General features: G+C 41.3%; 1 protein-coding gene across 1 annotated transcript; it reads right to left on the bottom strand.

The window, feature by feature from the left end:
• Window positions 1-13458: 13458 nt before the first annotated feature.
• Window positions 13459-14391, bottom strand: LOC144763013 (olfactory receptor 2D3-like). Its single transcript, XM_078648325.1, has one exon. It carries the CDS (start codon window positions 14389-14391, stop codon window positions 13459-13461), a length of 933 nt encoding a protein of 310 aa, XP_078504451.1.
• Window positions 14392-17319: the final 2928 nt, after the last annotated feature.

Consider the following 17319-nt stretch of genomic DNA (forward strand, 5'->3'; position numbering starts at 1 on the left):
TCTACTTGCCATTAAGGGCACTGAGGTCTGCCTCCCTGGCCTTGGGATCTGTTCCGCCAATTAGACGAGCCCGGATTGGAGATCGCTCCTTTCGTCACCTGGCACCTCAACTTTGGAACTCCTTGCCAGTCCCTCTGAGGAAAAACTTTAATCTGCTAGCTTTCAGGAAGGAGCTGAAGTCCTGGCTGTTTGTTCTGCTCTGTTTTATTTGCTCCTGACTTCTGCATCGGGTTTCTTGAAGCGCCGGGACACTCCTCGGAGTAGCTGAGCGCTATATAAAACCGATTTTAACATGACATAACATAACATACTGGGGAGGCATAAGACCCTACTTGGCAAAACCAGGTGCTCAGAGTGATAGCCAATTGATATTTAAGGGACCACGTGCAGCAACAGCCCTCCCATTGCCTCATATCTTTATAACAACTTCAGACATTGAACCTTATGATGAGATCACAAAGAGCTGGATCTGTGCACAAGTCGTTCCCAAGAAAAGTGTGAGGCCACCCATTCTGAGCCAGCTCATTCAAAAAGAATCTGAAAGTGTCAAATGGGAAAAAGAACTGTAAATCACTGTGAGCCTACATTATCCGTAGGGAGCTGTGGTAGTGGAGGGAGCAACACCCAGAAGGGACCTTGTGTTGTGGAAGAAGATTCTCTAAGGCCCCAAAGGCTGGGAAAGTCCCTCAAAGCTTCAAAGATCTCAGATGTTTTCATATCTCTAAATGGTGATGAAGTAAAGAGCTCTGAATGCAACACCAGGAACAAGGACAGCTCGGCTGTGATACCCCAATCCTCAAGTCCCACTGGAATATTTCCAAGTCAAGAGAATGGTCCTTGGTATAGTACAATAGAACCTGACCTGGATTCAAATCCTCTCTCCTGCGTCCCCAACTGTTTTGCTTATGAAACATAAAACTCTCACCCTTCTTACCTAGGAGAATGGTGACTTGGGGTGAGGTATCCTGGGATACTCTTAGATATCCCAGGTCTCCTGCTTCCCAGCAATAAGAACTGAATGCCAACCTCTCTTCAATCTCAGACCCAGTAGATTGCCAATTTAACCTTGAGCTCCTTTCTGCCAGTTGCGTTACTCCTCCTGTATATGCCCACGGATCTGCAACGTTGTTAATGGTAAACCTGTAAGACACACCTAAGGTTTATGGGAGTGCAGCACATACCAGACCCAAAGACTCTCATTCAGTGGGTACATCAGGGAGTGAGGACATTAAGGACAATGAAGGCGTTTATGGTGGCTTTTACCATCATCTGACCACTACGCACCCTCAAGTTTATCTTAGCCGAATAGCTGCTTCAGCACGAAAGCCATTACTTGTTACCCGACTTTCGTATTTGGTCGAGACGTATGTAATTGACAGCATCATTGATTTCCCAACGTGCATGAAGCGCCGCCACCGGTCTGCTAAACTCGATCGGCCAAGCATAAACACAAGGTTCTTAGAATCCACCTCGCTTCTACCTTTCCCTAAAAAAATAGAGCAAATCTATATAAAGACCATCGTGAAGTTGAATCTAAGTTACAGGCCCCCCAAAAAAACCTCTAATACAGATTATCCCTTGGTTGCTGTGGGGACTGCACAACATATCCTTAGTTGCTGGACTCCACCGTCAAAAAGCCTGAACAAACCTCCAAAAGTGCAATTTTAATTATCAAAAGATATCCTTCCAAAGAGTAAAGATCAGCTAGTTTCTATATAAAAAAAGACACCTCTCATAAACACTGCTGAAATTCTTCGTTCCCTTGTGGCACTCCTGATGAAGGCACCGTTGTGCTGAACGCGCGTTGAGACTACTTACAGCTTTCAGCCACATTACATTAATCGCTTTGTATAAATGGTGTATTATATACATGTAAAAAATATGTATTTATTGCATTGATCTACTCTGTGATACAGTTCATACCCACCGTTACATAGGGTCAATTTATTGTATCAAATGTGTTATGTACTTTTTTAACTTCAGAGATATATGTGTCATATATGTATTATATTCAACCCTTTTCACTTTAAAAAAAAAATAGAATAAAAGAAATATCCATGCTTTAATTTGTGTTGTGTTTTGCACGGAGCCAGGGTTATCACCCGTTTTTCTAATGTCTGACCAGCCAGCATGTTAATTGTATCCTAATTACTGCCTAGGAATTTGTTACATTGCATTAAGGACTTAGAGACAGGCTCCAACAAGCTCTGAGGGGCTATCCTAATTTCAATGAAAGCCACAGTGAGGGTACTGAAACATCATGCACACAAAATGGACATTCAAGGTGACCTACCCAGTACTCGGATGGTTTATGGTCAGGTATTGATGACAATCCAGAGAAATGAAATGCCCTTGTAATGTGAGTTTAATCAAAGAATGAAACCAATTCACCATGGGATTGTGCAAAGAAGGATTTGAGAAACTAGCGCAGTTACCCATAGTTTTAGAATACATTCTGGGTGAAATAAAAAAAGGCCCCTAAGTTAAACAATGGGCAGTCCACTCAGATAATGGAAAACATTGAGAATATTGCTGCTCCAGGCAACCCAGAGGAGGTAATCACTATATAAGTAGAGGAGATGAGGGAGGATCTCTCACAATGACATGCCTGGTGCAGCAGGATGTGTCGTGATCAGGAGTTCAATACAGATTCCAATGTTAAAGTGCTGAACCCAGTTAATTCATCAGTACCCCCGCTTGATGAAGTGGCAAATAAAGGGCAGAAGAAAAGGCAGACATATGGTCCAGCTTATGAGATACATGATGGAGCGAGGTGGAGAAACAACATTTGGATATCCCTCGTGAAATAATTTCCTCATAACTGTAACTTTTATTAATTGTGTGGTGTGGAAAACATTAATAAACATAGTATAGAATGCACACTTAAATACAAGCTGAAATACTAAATTGCTTGTATGGCGAAAATATAACTAACTAATTAATGTTGTTGTCGTGATGTGAAATAATGCAAAAGCTTCGAAATAAACAAAAGCGGCATAAATGTGCTTTTTGTGCATGTATTTGTGGCAGAAAACGAAGGATGAGTGAGTATAAATTGCATATATGTTGCTTGTATGCTAGGTAATAACTAACAGGGAAACATTAGTATCGAGGCAGATAAACAGAAGGGCTATATTTCAATAATTAACATTTATTTGTGTTTGTTTCTATGATAGTTCCCGTTCAGGCCTGTGAGGCCTAGCCACAAAATGGCTGCTGTGCAAAACCACGAATGAAAGACAGAGTGCGCATGAGCACTTTGAACAGAACTGAATGCGAGCTGACTGTGCCTGCATGGGAGATGGTTCAAGGACGGACTGTCCTAAAACCCTGTTGCCTGCCAAAAAGCTATGGATTTCTCCATTGTGGAACATGAGAAAAAATGTGAATATTGCACATTAAGGACATAACTGAGGAAACTTGTACAATGTCAAAGGGCCATTTAATTTCGCTGACGTGGTGGAAGTTTAGGAATGAAATGATGAGGTGATGCTCATCCACCCTTGAATTTGTCCAATCAGAATCTGAGTTCATATTGACAGTTACTTTTTAGATAGATAAAGTTAGTGAAATAGTGTATAAAAACCCCCGACTTTACTTAAGAAAAAAATCCTTTTCGATTTCCTCCTGAGATGCTGTCGGAATGCTGATTTTCCTGAGATGTAAGATTTTCTTGAATAAATGTTTCTATTTCTTTGAATGAGAACTGAGCTTTAGATGAGGTTATTAGTTAGAGTAATTAGGAGAAAATGATTTTTGGGAACTATCTGTCTTTTCCTAATATTTGTGTTCTGAAATCTAAATAATATTGTCTATTTCTGAATCTTTAAAATAAATGAAAATGACTATTTGAAATAAAAGATTTCTTTAAAAGTTACTTTGAATAAAGAAATAAATAATGCTAAACTTTGCTTTAAAAAAAATTAGATAAATGGAAAATTAAGCTGGTCTTGTATTTTCCTACGCCTAATTTTTTACTAGCAGATTCGTCGACCATAATGGTGGTGTGTCTGAATAAATATTTTGTTAATAAAAACCATGGTAAACTCATTTAAACTGCAGGTGTAAATAGTATAAATATTCAGTTTTAGTTTAGACACTCCGCTATAATACAGCAGCTCTCCTTTGAATTTCACCGATCCATGAAGTAGGATGAAAGCTGTTTTGTGAGTAACTAGCAGTGTTATGGGCCCCACTGATGAGTAGATGTGTGATTTTGTACTTCAGGGAAAGGTGACATGGTTTTAGAAATTATTTCCGGAGTAGCGCTGCATCATACACCTACCAGCATGTTTTTGATGAGGTCCAAGATGGGAGCAGAGGTACCATGCTGTCAGAAATCAAATCAGCTGGCGCAGACAGCATGAGAGTAGCACATAGTTATGGCCTCACGAAGAGGAATGTGGTCAGTCAAAGGCTTCAAATGAAGCAGCAGCGTTCTGCAGTTGACCACGCCAAAGGGGAGCAAAAGCCTCACTGCATATTGGTTCATGGAGGTCCCCCTACTAATCACTGCATTTTTCCAGAGGCCTAAACACATTACGGCAGCTAGAAGGAGGCATCCACAGTCAACCAGAAGCAGTATCTGTGAGCCTTGAACCCGAAGTCACTCAATAGGGAAGGCGGCCTGTGCTCAGTTTAAAAAGTCCAGAGTTTAATGGAGTTAAGTCACCCTGCCTCAGTGCAGAACCCGCACTGAGGAAAAGATGGCTCAAACATCCCTGCTATGAGACCCACAATGAAAAGATAGTGCTGAAACACAGGAAATAAATAAAGGCAAGCACTAGGTTTTCTTGGAACAGAATAACAACAAGACAAGTCTATTGTGGATACCAGAATTTAAATTCTGGGGAATAAATGATACTCTAAATGGAGCAAACATCCATAAACCAATCAAGGACCTCCTTGGATTTGTGCAGGTGGAGTCACGGGACATTTTGCAATCCAATTTATGCCCCCCAAGGGAAGCAGGTGTTGGAACCCACCCTGGTTACATTCAACTCCCTGTGCCTTCAAGCAAAACTTCTAGCAGATAATGACTTGTTGAAGAGCTGGGATATAAAGATAGTAATATTCCAGGAGAATCAATACCAATCCCTACTTTTACTGCAAGATAAAACAGCACAGGATAAAGGAAGAACAACGTCAACACCTCCATACTGAAAATTACAGTCAGCAGATTACCCCTCCTCCCTGTTTGTCGGGTTGACGATCCAAGCATTAATTGACAAACCAGCCAGCGGTTGCATACAATCTGTGATCAAGCAAAGTGAAATGCAAAGTTGGAGTTGGCTCCCATCAGCCTTGACAGTGGAACATCCCATCAATTGAAAATTGAAGCATTCCATGTTACACACAACAGAGACATTTAAGCATATGCCCCCAGAATGTGAGAGGACTTTAATCAAAAACTGAAAAAGCCTCCCTTTCATATTATCTGAAAATATTGATATAATAGTGGTCTAAGAGATGTGGGCACAATCTAGCATACCACTAACAGGGTTGGTAGAACATAGCAGGTTAACACACAAAAACAGCACTTTTGGGAGAGTAAAAGGTGGTTTATCTAACCACAAAGGTCACAGTGATGTACTCACAGAAGCTTTGGGTTCGTTTGGATGGCTGGTCCCCCTTCAATTGGCCAGTCCTCTAATTTTAGTCCACATCTACATTAACATAAGATAAAATACTATGGCAGTGGATACACTGATTGACCTCCTACTTTAGCTAACAAGGGACTGCATGGCACCTAGCCTGTTATTCACTGGTGACTTTAACATAACACATTTCCAGCCCTCAGATGAGGATCACAGTGATGTGCTTGGTACCATGCCAGCCAAAGCTGATCTACTCTACAGGTGACAAGATACGCCTTGAAATTAATACTGAGAGTTTGTGAACTGGCAGGACTAATAGTCCTGAATGCCCGTCACTCAGGGGACATACCCCGACATTGACGAGGTTCTCAGACAAAAAAACAACCAGTAAGTCAAACCCAAGAAAGTCCTTGAAATCAATCTCTGAGTGCTTGGAGGCAAAATATCTGGCCATCATTTCAAACAAAAGTGCAAGCAACAATTTTAAAATGGCCATCTGTGTGCCGAGGGCGATTCACTTGATATGATCCCAGATAAGCAGATCTCTCTGGCAACTGTAGTGTTTCCTGAAGAACAAAGCTCTGCTAAAAATACTATGCAATGACTGTGTTGTAAATGAATCTAGGACCCTAGTGTAAATGTTCCCGATTCATGCCCTTATATAGGTATACTTTATCATATCCTTATATAGGCATAGAAATCACTACCATATTTGGCCTAAGCCTTGCAGCCCAAATACGGCATGGCTACTTCCGCTAAGTTCCGAGAATCAACAACGATTTCTTGGAAAAACCCGCCCTCAGCAGCTAGGGACTTCCCCCTGCTTGAATATTGAGTTCTCCAAGAAATCCTGGAGTTTTCAAAGAATTTAGCCTTTGAGTGATGTTATTAAGTCCAATCATGCGTCAAACTCGGCACCTTCAAAGTATAAATATGCCTAGGTTTGCCCAGACAAGCACACAGTGGTTTGGAGCAGATCGACTATCTACTTGCCCGACGCCCTGCAGCAGCAAGTGCCGAAGGAAGCCGACCCTCCAGCTGACGCACTGAAAGTGACGCTGTCTTTTCTCTTGCCGAGAAATCCAGCTCCAGTGTTTCCAGGCTACCCTTGCGGGTATCTGGGAAATCGAGTCCTGAGAGAGAGATACAAGACCTCCTTCATTGTAAAACCAAGGTACGAAGCTGATTAGACCTCTTAGATAATTCTTGAAATATATTCCTGGCAGAGAACTACTAAACCTAGGCTACTCCTCACTTACTTCTTCTCTCATACTAGACTTAGGTTAGGTACACCGGGGTAGGCGAATTTTAGAAACACCAGTTGAGTACTTTAAGTCATTATTCATTACTGTATGTATTTTATACATTTTATGCACTTTTATGGCTTAGAAACCATATCATGCTTTTACAGTACTACTTTATAATACTGTTTGTATTATATGCATTGTACTTTATAACAAGTATTACGATTGTGGCAGTACATTTCTTATGCTTGAGAAATAAGACTGTTCAATAAATACTTTTATTGAAAACGCCCGTCTCTCTATTTTCTCAGCACCTCTGGTGAAACGAAGCATGCACGATTGACTGAGTAAAATAGCTATCTATTGTTTCCGCGACTCTAGAGATTGATTTCTTATTCTTGGGAAACAAAGTTGTCATGTTTATGCGGTTGTCAGAAACTAATCCCTTCTTGTTTATTCAAGAAAGTTTCTAGTGACCTCTGAGCTAGCTGGCACTCACAATTAAGTCTAATATATTCGGTAGAGACCTAGTCGACCTCAGTCCTACGTCTAAACTACAGTATATATTATTCCAATGCGCAGAGCCTTATGGGAATATAGGAACTGTACTACAACTGGAGATGAATTAAACTAGAGGTATGATCTTTCCTACACTTCTCAAAGCAAATTGAACCAAAGAAATCTTGGAAGCTAATCAATGAAATCGAAAACGGCCCACGGGCAGCAAATAAAGCAAGCATAATTGGGGATGACTTGGTGAAGTATCTCGTCAAAAACGTCATCTGTAGAGACGTCGCAATCCCCTCAGTGCCACCCTCAAATGAATCCCATATGGTAAGCAATATCTTCGCTGATGATGATCCACTGGAATACTCTACTTTGTTCAAAACCAAGATTCTAGAGTGCTCCACCTTCAACTGTTAGTAAGGATGCTAATAGCCTTGCATCCTTGCATAGTTGGGCGTAGTGGGCCCTTGAAAGACAGGTTGCTTGGGGACGAGGGAGAGGAAATCTGTACCCTCTGTCCTGTCTGAGGTGGCCCAAGTGTCGATGGGGGCATCTTTATACCCTACATGCTGTTCACTCCTGGGCCCTACTGGTCACACTCTGCACCTATTAACTAGTACAAAAGTAATAACTTCAGACTTCCACATTAGAGGTAATATCCACTCGTAATGAAAAAAAAAGATGAATGAACAATGAAAATAGCTGTTGTAAAAAAATAGCTGTTGTAAAAAAGGAAAAGCGATAGCCAAATAAAGCAAAATCACAGAAAATTGTAGAGTTAAAGAATGATTGTCCCATGGTGAAGAGAACTCTCAGTGCAACACGTACAAAATGTTTTAAATCGTGGTAAGTGCCATGCTGATTAGCCAAAAAGACACCCCTGTCCCCTGTTCATTCATCTTTTTTTTCATTACGAGTGGATATTTTCCTCTAATGTGGAAGTCTGAAGTTATTACTTTAGTACTAGTTAATAATTACATTAGGACGAACTATATGAGTGTTAAATTGTGTTCCCTCTGTAGACATCACTGTCCCGAAATGCATCGGGCTGTTCGCAAGAATCTGGTTTTTATTTCAAATTGATGTACACTGCAAATATTGTTCATGATGCAATGATTGTACACTGAAAAATGTATGTTGACCATTTGATGCTATTGTCCATTATACTAGTTATGTCGAATTTGATGTTACATTTTCATTGATGAATACAATTGATGAAAACAACGGATATATACTGTTTGATTGATTTGTTTTAAACCATTATTGAGTTTTGATGATTGTTTGACAACCATTTAAAGTCCCTAGGGACACCAGTGCACTGTGCCCAGTGTATTGCTACCGTGCTCGGCAGCATTTCGTTTTTTTGTGTTAGAGGACATTATTACTGGGCTGTTTTGATGAGTTTTGGGTCAGCTTTGTGCTGTATAAAACAGGGAATAAAATATAAGCCTCTCCCCACTGGCATTGGGTGTAATGTCCATGTGTAATACAATTGGTGCTTATACAAAGTGCTCAAATACATTTGGGTTTAGTTTGTGCTGTATAAAAATGCAAACAAGAACAAAATAGGAAACACTGCCTTCTGCCACATTGAAAGCATGTTTATTGTCTGCTTCTACCTATATAAAGCTCCCACCACCAGACAGAAATATCTAGGAGCTGGGAGTACAGGGAGGAGGTGACTGAAGTGGAGTAGATGGGAATGGCAGCGTATTTCCCATTAATGATGTTATATTTTAAAAAACCTCAAAGCATCACTTGCGCTTTTGAGGTACATTAAATTAACGTAAAATACATGATAATGTGGATTTTCTTTCCGTGTCCAGCTGTGTACTCCATCGGTGTGCAATACAGTGCAGTGGTGGCATAGAATGCTGAAGTGTAGAGTGGAGTGGTGTAGAGTGCATTGGCACCGAATGCAGTAACACAGAGTATAGTGTTGTAGAGTACAGTGGTACAGAGTGTCATGGAGTGCATTGGCATACAGTGCAGTTGGACACTCAGGGCATGGGTGCGACTCCAGTACTATGCAGAGGGCTTTCTGTCCCAACAACCCACATAAAAGGGTTCTGATACCCAAAAAATGCACACCTTGAGAACTGCAAATGCATGTCCAGGACACACGAGTTGCAGTAAAGCATAAAATACATAAAATAACATATTAAATACAATAGATTTCACAAGCACAGTGTACCTAACAAACCTAATACACAGGACCCCAAGCAGTTACCACAGGTTGACATTTTGCAAGGAATATTTTAGTGCATATTCCATACCCTATGTTAGCAAACAATGAGCACAAATGAGTTGCGCAACGAGTAACCATCCCATTGCTTGCATCCCAAGTAAAAATCAGGAGTATGGAGGGAGTGGTGGGGGCAGACTGACACTTGTAGGGATAGATTTATTCCCCAGAACATGCATGGTTTATAATGCACCTCAGGATCCTCAGTCAAACAGGTCCAAGGTTGAGCCAGGGGCTTGACGCAGGTAAATGAGTGAACTTTGCCCAGAATAACTGGAAGAAATTAAGGAAGTGCGCTCACCCTTATGTAAGTGTAAATGTAAATGTATGTGTCTTGTAAAGCACACTGCTGCCCTGAGGCGTCGTGGCACTGTAGACCGCTGGGGAACCCGTCCTGGCTATCCCTGTGAGATGGTCCCTACTGGGTATCTCCAAGGTGAAACCAGGCATCCCCGGCAAATGTGGGGGGCCATTGTAGAGATGAGGCAAGCTAATGCCCAGAGTTGCCGAGTGTGATCCCTGGTTAGAGTAGGCACAGAGGCGAGAATTATCGAGTCCGCTGACCCTGGTCCACGACCCTGCCGCGTCGGGAATTGAACCCTGGTCAGGGCCGTTCTCTGCTTCCGGGTCTGCCGCCTCTAACCAGTGAGCCACACCACTCTACTCTTATCCACTGTGAAACAAACACAGTTCAATCCTCAATCCGGTTGTTGCTGCAAAACTGCTGACAGTGTCAACCTTAGTACTTTTTCTAATTGTGGATTGAGCCCAATCAGCCCTTACCTTCGGAATTAGACAAATTCTGAAGAACAATATCTGAGAAAGTAGACATTCAGTGGGGCAAGGATGCAGGAGTGTCCGAGAAGGGAGCAACATTGTTGGATGGATGTTGAGCAAAACCGCAGTGAAAAAGTTTACCTTAGTCACCAAAATGGTAGTAGAAAATCTCCTGCAGGATGAAGCAGAGGGCAAAAGCCGAAGACAGTTGCATGAGGTCCGATACCCCTTTGGAAGGGAAATTTAAGGCTTGACAAGGGGGTTTAAATGCCAAGTCTACTGTTTTATCTACTTCTTAAATTCTGCAAGATGCACAAGACCTGGGTTTTTACATAGTCCAATTGGACATTGGACCTAGCTTTTTGCCAAGTTTACATGGCAGTGTGACACTGCATTCAGGCTGCAATGACAGGCCTGGAACAGGTTGTAGAGTGATGCTACGGTGGGTGGCAAAATAACTGCTGCAGACCCACTGGTAGCATTTAATTTACAGTCCCTGAAAATATGTTTTCCATATGCACCCTTCTTGGACCTGCCAACGTTGGTATCATTTCCACTGGGTGATTGGGGTACAGGAAATGAGGGGAGGGTGCTGTGAAGAAGGGAGAGACATTAAGAGGGGTGTGGGACCGCAAGTTTCTTCCTTTATTATCTGCGGAGCACAGGCGGATTACGGTGCAGGCGCTCATCGGATCCAGGCTAGACTATGCCAATGCCCTTTTCTTAGGCCTCCCGGATTACTTGGTCCAGCGCCTGCAGGTGGTACAAAACTCTGCAGCCCGTGCGATTTTTGGTCTGCATAGGCGAGCACGATCCTCTGGGTTGCTGCAGGCGCTCCACTGGTTGCCGATCCGGAAGCGGATTATGTTTAAATCCCTGACGCTGATGCACAAAGCATTGTTTGGCTCAGGTGCGGGATATTTGTAGAAGAGATTGGCTTTCTATCGCCCTGCCCGCTCACTGCGCTCTGAATCCCTCTTCACTGCTGTGGTTCCGCGTGTGAGGAAGGCCCGCATCGGGGGGCGCTCTTTTAGCCTCAAGGCCCCCCAGCTGTGGAATTCGCTTCCGTTGGCACTACGCAGTATCCCCAATCTGCTTCAATTCAGGAAAAATCTGAAGACCTGGCTTTTTAATCTTTCTGTTTAGGGGGTGTCTTTTTCTTTTGAGTCTGTTTTTTTCTTGTTATGTTGTTCTACACTTGAGCTGCCTGTGGAAAGCGCCGGGACACTCTGTTAGAGTAGCCGAGCGCTATATAAACGCAATTTAACATAACATAACATAACCCCCCGCGGTACCAGAATAATTAGATTGATTGTCCTCTTCATTGATCCTCTATCTTCTCCCAGAAACAAAAACAAGCTCCTTGGGTCATCTGATAAACCTATCTGGATACCTGCAGTGCAGAGCCCTGCAGAGTAAACATACTCTGTACAATCGTTTCCACCTCTCTTTATGGTTCACTATGTGAAGCTCAGTTAACCGGGTGACAGAGTAATGAGTGTTGATAGAGTGTATCATGTGATATCACATTGAAGTATCAGGTCTGTCTTCTCCTGTCTTCATTAGTTGCCAATACCAGCAATTAGTGCCTGTGTCTCAGTATTATCACTAGTATTATAACTAATTGCAGTTATAGGAGGGAAGTATTTATGTTTTTTTCCTTAATGCAATTCATTTTTAGCCATTTTGTGGAACTGTTGGTGGCGGGGGATAATATTTTGCACTACATAGCTAAATTTCATGTATTTTTTTTCACATTATTACCTTTCATTGTTGCCAATTATGTATTGCCTCTTTCCTTGAATTATTGGGATTCTGAAACAATAGAATGCAATTTAATGTCATGCACACAGATGAGCTTTTAGTTCTTTTAGCTGGTTAATGTAACTGCGTGTACTTAATTGCATTTGAATATCTTTTAGTGTTGCTGGGTGCAAGAAATATAGGGCCAGATGTAGGTAGCCAAATACCGGTCGGTAACGGCCGAATTCGGCCGTTACCGACCGGTATTTGGCTTTTGAGATGACGGTGGGTAGTTATTTACAGAATCGGTATAGTTACCGATTCGGTAAATTTACCACTTCGGTATTTTACCGAATCGGTAAGGATACCGAGTCTGTAAATCCATATGTAGGTGACACTCCTAAGAGTGCCACAGGCCCTTAAGAGTCGGTATTTTACCACCCAAATCTATTGGGTGATAAAATATCGAATTCAGGTGTGCATGCACATCTGTGCAGGCACACCTGTGCAAAGTGACACACAGACATGCCCTTAGGGCATGTCTGTGTGTCACATGTCACACTAGCCTGTACTTGGGGTGCTAGAGGGTGTCAAAGTGACACCCCTGCACCCTTGCAGGATTCGGTATTTACCGATTCTGTAAATACCGATTCTGTATTTCCCATTGATTCCTATGGGCTTCAAGGCCCATAGGAATCAATGGGAAATACAGAATCGGTATTTACAGATTCGGTAAATACCGACTCTTACAGATTCGGTAATTTTATACCTACATCTGCCTCCTTCCAATTTACCGACTCTTAAATACCGATTCAGTATGAGTCGGTTATGTAAGAGTCGGTAAATCGGAATTACCTACATCTGGCCCATAGTCTTGACCACAACAGAACGCTGAGGTTCCCACATTTCATTTAACATTTGGCATGAAAAGGTTGGACAAAAAAATTTGTGTTCTGGGGTAGTACTGCACTACAATATTTTTTCTGCGTCGTGTTCATGGCAAATTGAGGACATGTTTGCATAATACCATAATGTATATTACAGGTGCATTCTCAGTCATAACTCAATCGAAATATTTTTAATCAAAGATCACCTCCATGAACACTTATGTCCCTTCCTATTTTTATGTTGCTGTACAATATATAGTTATCAGTCATTAATATCTGGGCAAACATTGACACACATTTTGCACCTTTGACTATGATTACACATATACTAGAATACATTACCACAAGGCTACTATTCTTAATTCATACACTAATGCCAATTTTAGATATAGCTTTGTTTCCTTTCTTACAGGGTAAACATTTTCATCATAACATAAACTGATTAACACTTCATATATTTAACTAAAAATTTGCCTGTGAAAAAGTTTCTGCACAGTCATCTTAACATCTTTGTTTCTCAGACTGTAGATCATGGGGTTTATCATTGGGGGTATCACTGTGTAAAATACAGCAAATATTTTATCTTGATTTGCAGAATTTTTAGACACTGGTCTCATGTACATGGAGATGCCAGTACTGTAGAATATGGTGACAACGATCAGGTGAGAGGCGCATGTGGAGAATGCTTTTAATCTGGCTGCAGAGGAGCGGATTCTCACAATTGTGATGACGATTCGAATGTATGAGATGGCAGTGAAGAGACTTGGTATCAATAGTATAAATATGGCAGCAGAGAAAATGACCATCTCTGTGACAAAGATGTCCACACATGCCATCTTCAAAAGAGTTGGAACTTCACAAAAAAAATGGTTGATATTTTTAGCCCCACATAATGGTAACCGTAGTGTAAAAAATGTGTCCAGGAGTGACATCACACTGCCACTTAACAAGCAGCAGGATGCCAGTGTAATGCAAACTGATGTGCTCATGATGACTGTGTAACGCAAGGGAAAAACTATGGCTACATAACGATCATAAGCCATGACACCTAGGAGGACACACTCTGTACCCCCTAGGAACAAGCATATGTACATCTGGGCTGCACAAGCATTGAAACTGATAGTCCTCAGACTAAGGAGTTGGGCCAACATGTAAGGAACAATCGCTGTTGAGTAGCAGATATCCAACAAGGAGAGGTTTCCCAGGAAGAAGTACATAGGAGTATGAAGATGGGGATCACAGACCCAGGCAGTGATAAGGATGGTATTTCCAATTAGTGTGAGCAAATATATCAGTAAGAATAGCGTAAATAGAATGATCTTCATTTCTGGATCTTGCGTCAAGCCCAGCAGCAGGAAGTCTGCAATCAAACTTCCATTATTCCCCCCCATTGTGTCCACTTTTATCACACTGTAGGAAAATTAAGAAAGTCCCATGGTAAATACATTGTGCAAAAAGCTAGCAAATGGCTTGATACAATACACACACCAGATGCACTGCTTAAAAAATACAACTACCTCATCACCATAAATCAATTTATAAGTGTGATCCATGCCATTGTCTTAAAAAGGGTTGATACCTCAGTGCATATTTGGCAGGTGTGTGTTTCACTCGTTTAACCCTACTCGGAGCAGCTTTGCAATTAACCATAGGACCAATTCAAGAAACAATAACATATAATCCCAACACTCCTATTTTCTGTGGCATTCTCTCACCCATCTGAGGCAGAATTCAGTTGAAGCAATGTGTCACCCCATACTGATATTGCTCACCATCCCTGGATGCCTCCGATTCTTGAGATGCAAAGATGATTAGATGAGTTTATGCACATTTTTTGGAGACAATAATATTTTTTTCTGAATTCACTGATTCCATATATATGCCAGGTGTTAGACCTGTCAGCCTTAGGGTGGGCCTCTCCCCAATCTTTTTGCCTGCTTGCCTCCAATTTTGCTGAATTCATTTTTGTTGGCCTTAGGACTCTGTGTACATTCCCACTACTAACCAGTACTTGTACTCTCACCCCTAAACATGGTACAATTGGCTTATCCACAACTGCCATATTTAATTTACTTATCAGTCCCTAGTAAAGTGCACTACCTATGCCCAGGGCCTGTACACATTAAATGGTACCAGTGGGCATGTAGCACTGTTTGTCCCACCAACTGAAGTAGCCCTTTACACATGTCTCAGGCCTGACACTGCAGAGCCTGCGTATACAGTGTATACTGAAATTTCAACTTTGAATTTGCCAAGCCTTAAACTCCCCTTTCATTACATAGAAGTTTCCCCTAATGTGGGCCCTATGTAGCCCCTTATGACAGAGTGTTGTGTATTTGAAAGTTGGGACATGTAGTTTTAGGTGCTGCATGCCGAGGTAGTGAAATACTCCCACATTTGTTGTTAACTACTGTGAAGCTTATCCTTGCCATGGGCTAACATTGAGGGGGTTCCTTGTTATATCTAATAAGCTGGAAGGAGGTACATCTATCACATTTACTACCTTTGGAATTATTGTAATGATAAATCCTCTTTAATGACAGAGTCATATTTATCATGACAAATTTAGAAAGATAAATCGATAAAGGGATATGGCCCCTAATCAGTAAGGCTGGAGTAAACTATAAATAATACAGCAAGAACATTGCCAGTACTGATAATAATTCACCCTCTCATTCAAACCAATCCCACGTGGCACTCATAGTGAGTGAAAACAATTAAAACATATTTGTTATTTTTCTTTTTAAATATTCTGTATCTTTTTTCAAAAAGCACTATTTCATGTTATTATTTTCATCAACATTATACATGTTTTTCTTTTTGCGGACCACAGAACAATACAACATTAAAACAACACTTTTACGTTTACAACAAAGACATTTCAGTGCCTTTCTGATTCAAAAGCCTTTTTTGAACTAGAGTGAGCTCAAATTCCTAAGCAGTAAAAGGTGAAAAAAGAAAAGATAAAGGAACCCAAGGGAAAGGTTAGAAAGGGAACACCACAGTTGTCAATTAAAAATACAACACAAACCCAGGGAGAGTGTTGGCCAAACAGTTGTGCTATTCAGGTCATGAAAATAAAATGTCATTAGTTAATGTACACTTCTATTGACCTGATACTTTATATTTTCAAGCAGTACTTATTTGGACACAGAAGAAAGGTCTACGCGTTTCAAACCCAAGCTTTATACAAGGGTTTTCCTCTGGACCTGGAAAAAGAGCTGAAAGAAACAAAAAGAAAATGTGCATGTGTTACCACCAATTCAATCTTGCAGGCACTCCCACATACCTTTGATGTTTTAGCAATTATAAAACTTTGCCTCGTATTCTTTTTGCTAGTACCTCTTGTACCACGCTACGTTTTAGACACTGGAAGCTTCAATGTCAATGTCACTATCAAAGAGTAAAGAAATCACTTTTAGATTTGAGGGCTACAATTACATACCAACCAGCCTTTAGAAAAAGATTGAGGGAAACCTCATGTTACCTTTGCCAAGAACAGTTTGTGGCTGAAAAATGATTTCAAAGAAGGGCGATGATTTAAAATTTTGGCAAACAACCACAAAAACTAAAGTCAAACATTTAATACACCTCAGGGTTTTACTGCATTCAATACGAAACTTGTGTAAGCAACAGTCATTGAACGTACCTCAATTGTTGCCATGGCTGTACTCAGTACGAGTATCTCAACTTTGCGTGGAAGGTAAATAAGGAAATATTTTATGTATTTTTATTTTTCACCCAGTAACAAAATGTGCGGACTGAATGCTTTTCGTGTTTATGCTTTTGCAGATTGAACCCAGGATCCTCCTGGATGCAAGGAAAGTGTAGAAAAAGGCAAAGGAATGCAGAAACCGGCAAGAGAACCGTAGAGAGAGGCAAATGATGTCCAGAAAGAGGGAAGAGACATGCAGAAAGAGGCAAGAGAAGTGCAGAAAGAAGCAACAGAGGTGCAGAAGAGAGCAAGATGGGAACAGAAAGAGGTAAGAGAAGTGCAGAAAGAGGAAAGACGAGTGCAGAAAGAGGAACGAGGGACGCATAAAGAAGCAAGAGAGTTGCAGAAAGAAGCAACACAAAAGAGGAAAAAAGCAACAGAGATGAAGAGAGAGGGAACAGAGGTGCAGACAGAGGCAAGAAAGGTACATAAAGGAGAAGAGGGGTGCAGAAAGAGGCAAGTGAGCTGTAGAAAGAGGCAGGAGAGGTGCAGGGAGAGGCAAGGGAAGTGAAAATAGAGGCAAGAGAAATGCTGATAGGAGGAAAAGAGGTATAGAAAGAACCAAGAGAAGTGCAGAAAGAGGGGTCAGGTGTGCATAAGCAAG

Source organism: Lissotriton helveticus, chromosome 6 (genome assembly GCF_964261635.1).
Source record: "Lissotriton helveticus chromosome 6, aLisHel1.1, whole genome shotgun sequence".
In the NCBI taxonomy this organism is placed as follows: domain Eukaryota; kingdom Metazoa; phylum Chordata; class Amphibia; order Caudata; family Salamandridae; genus Lissotriton; species Lissotriton helveticus.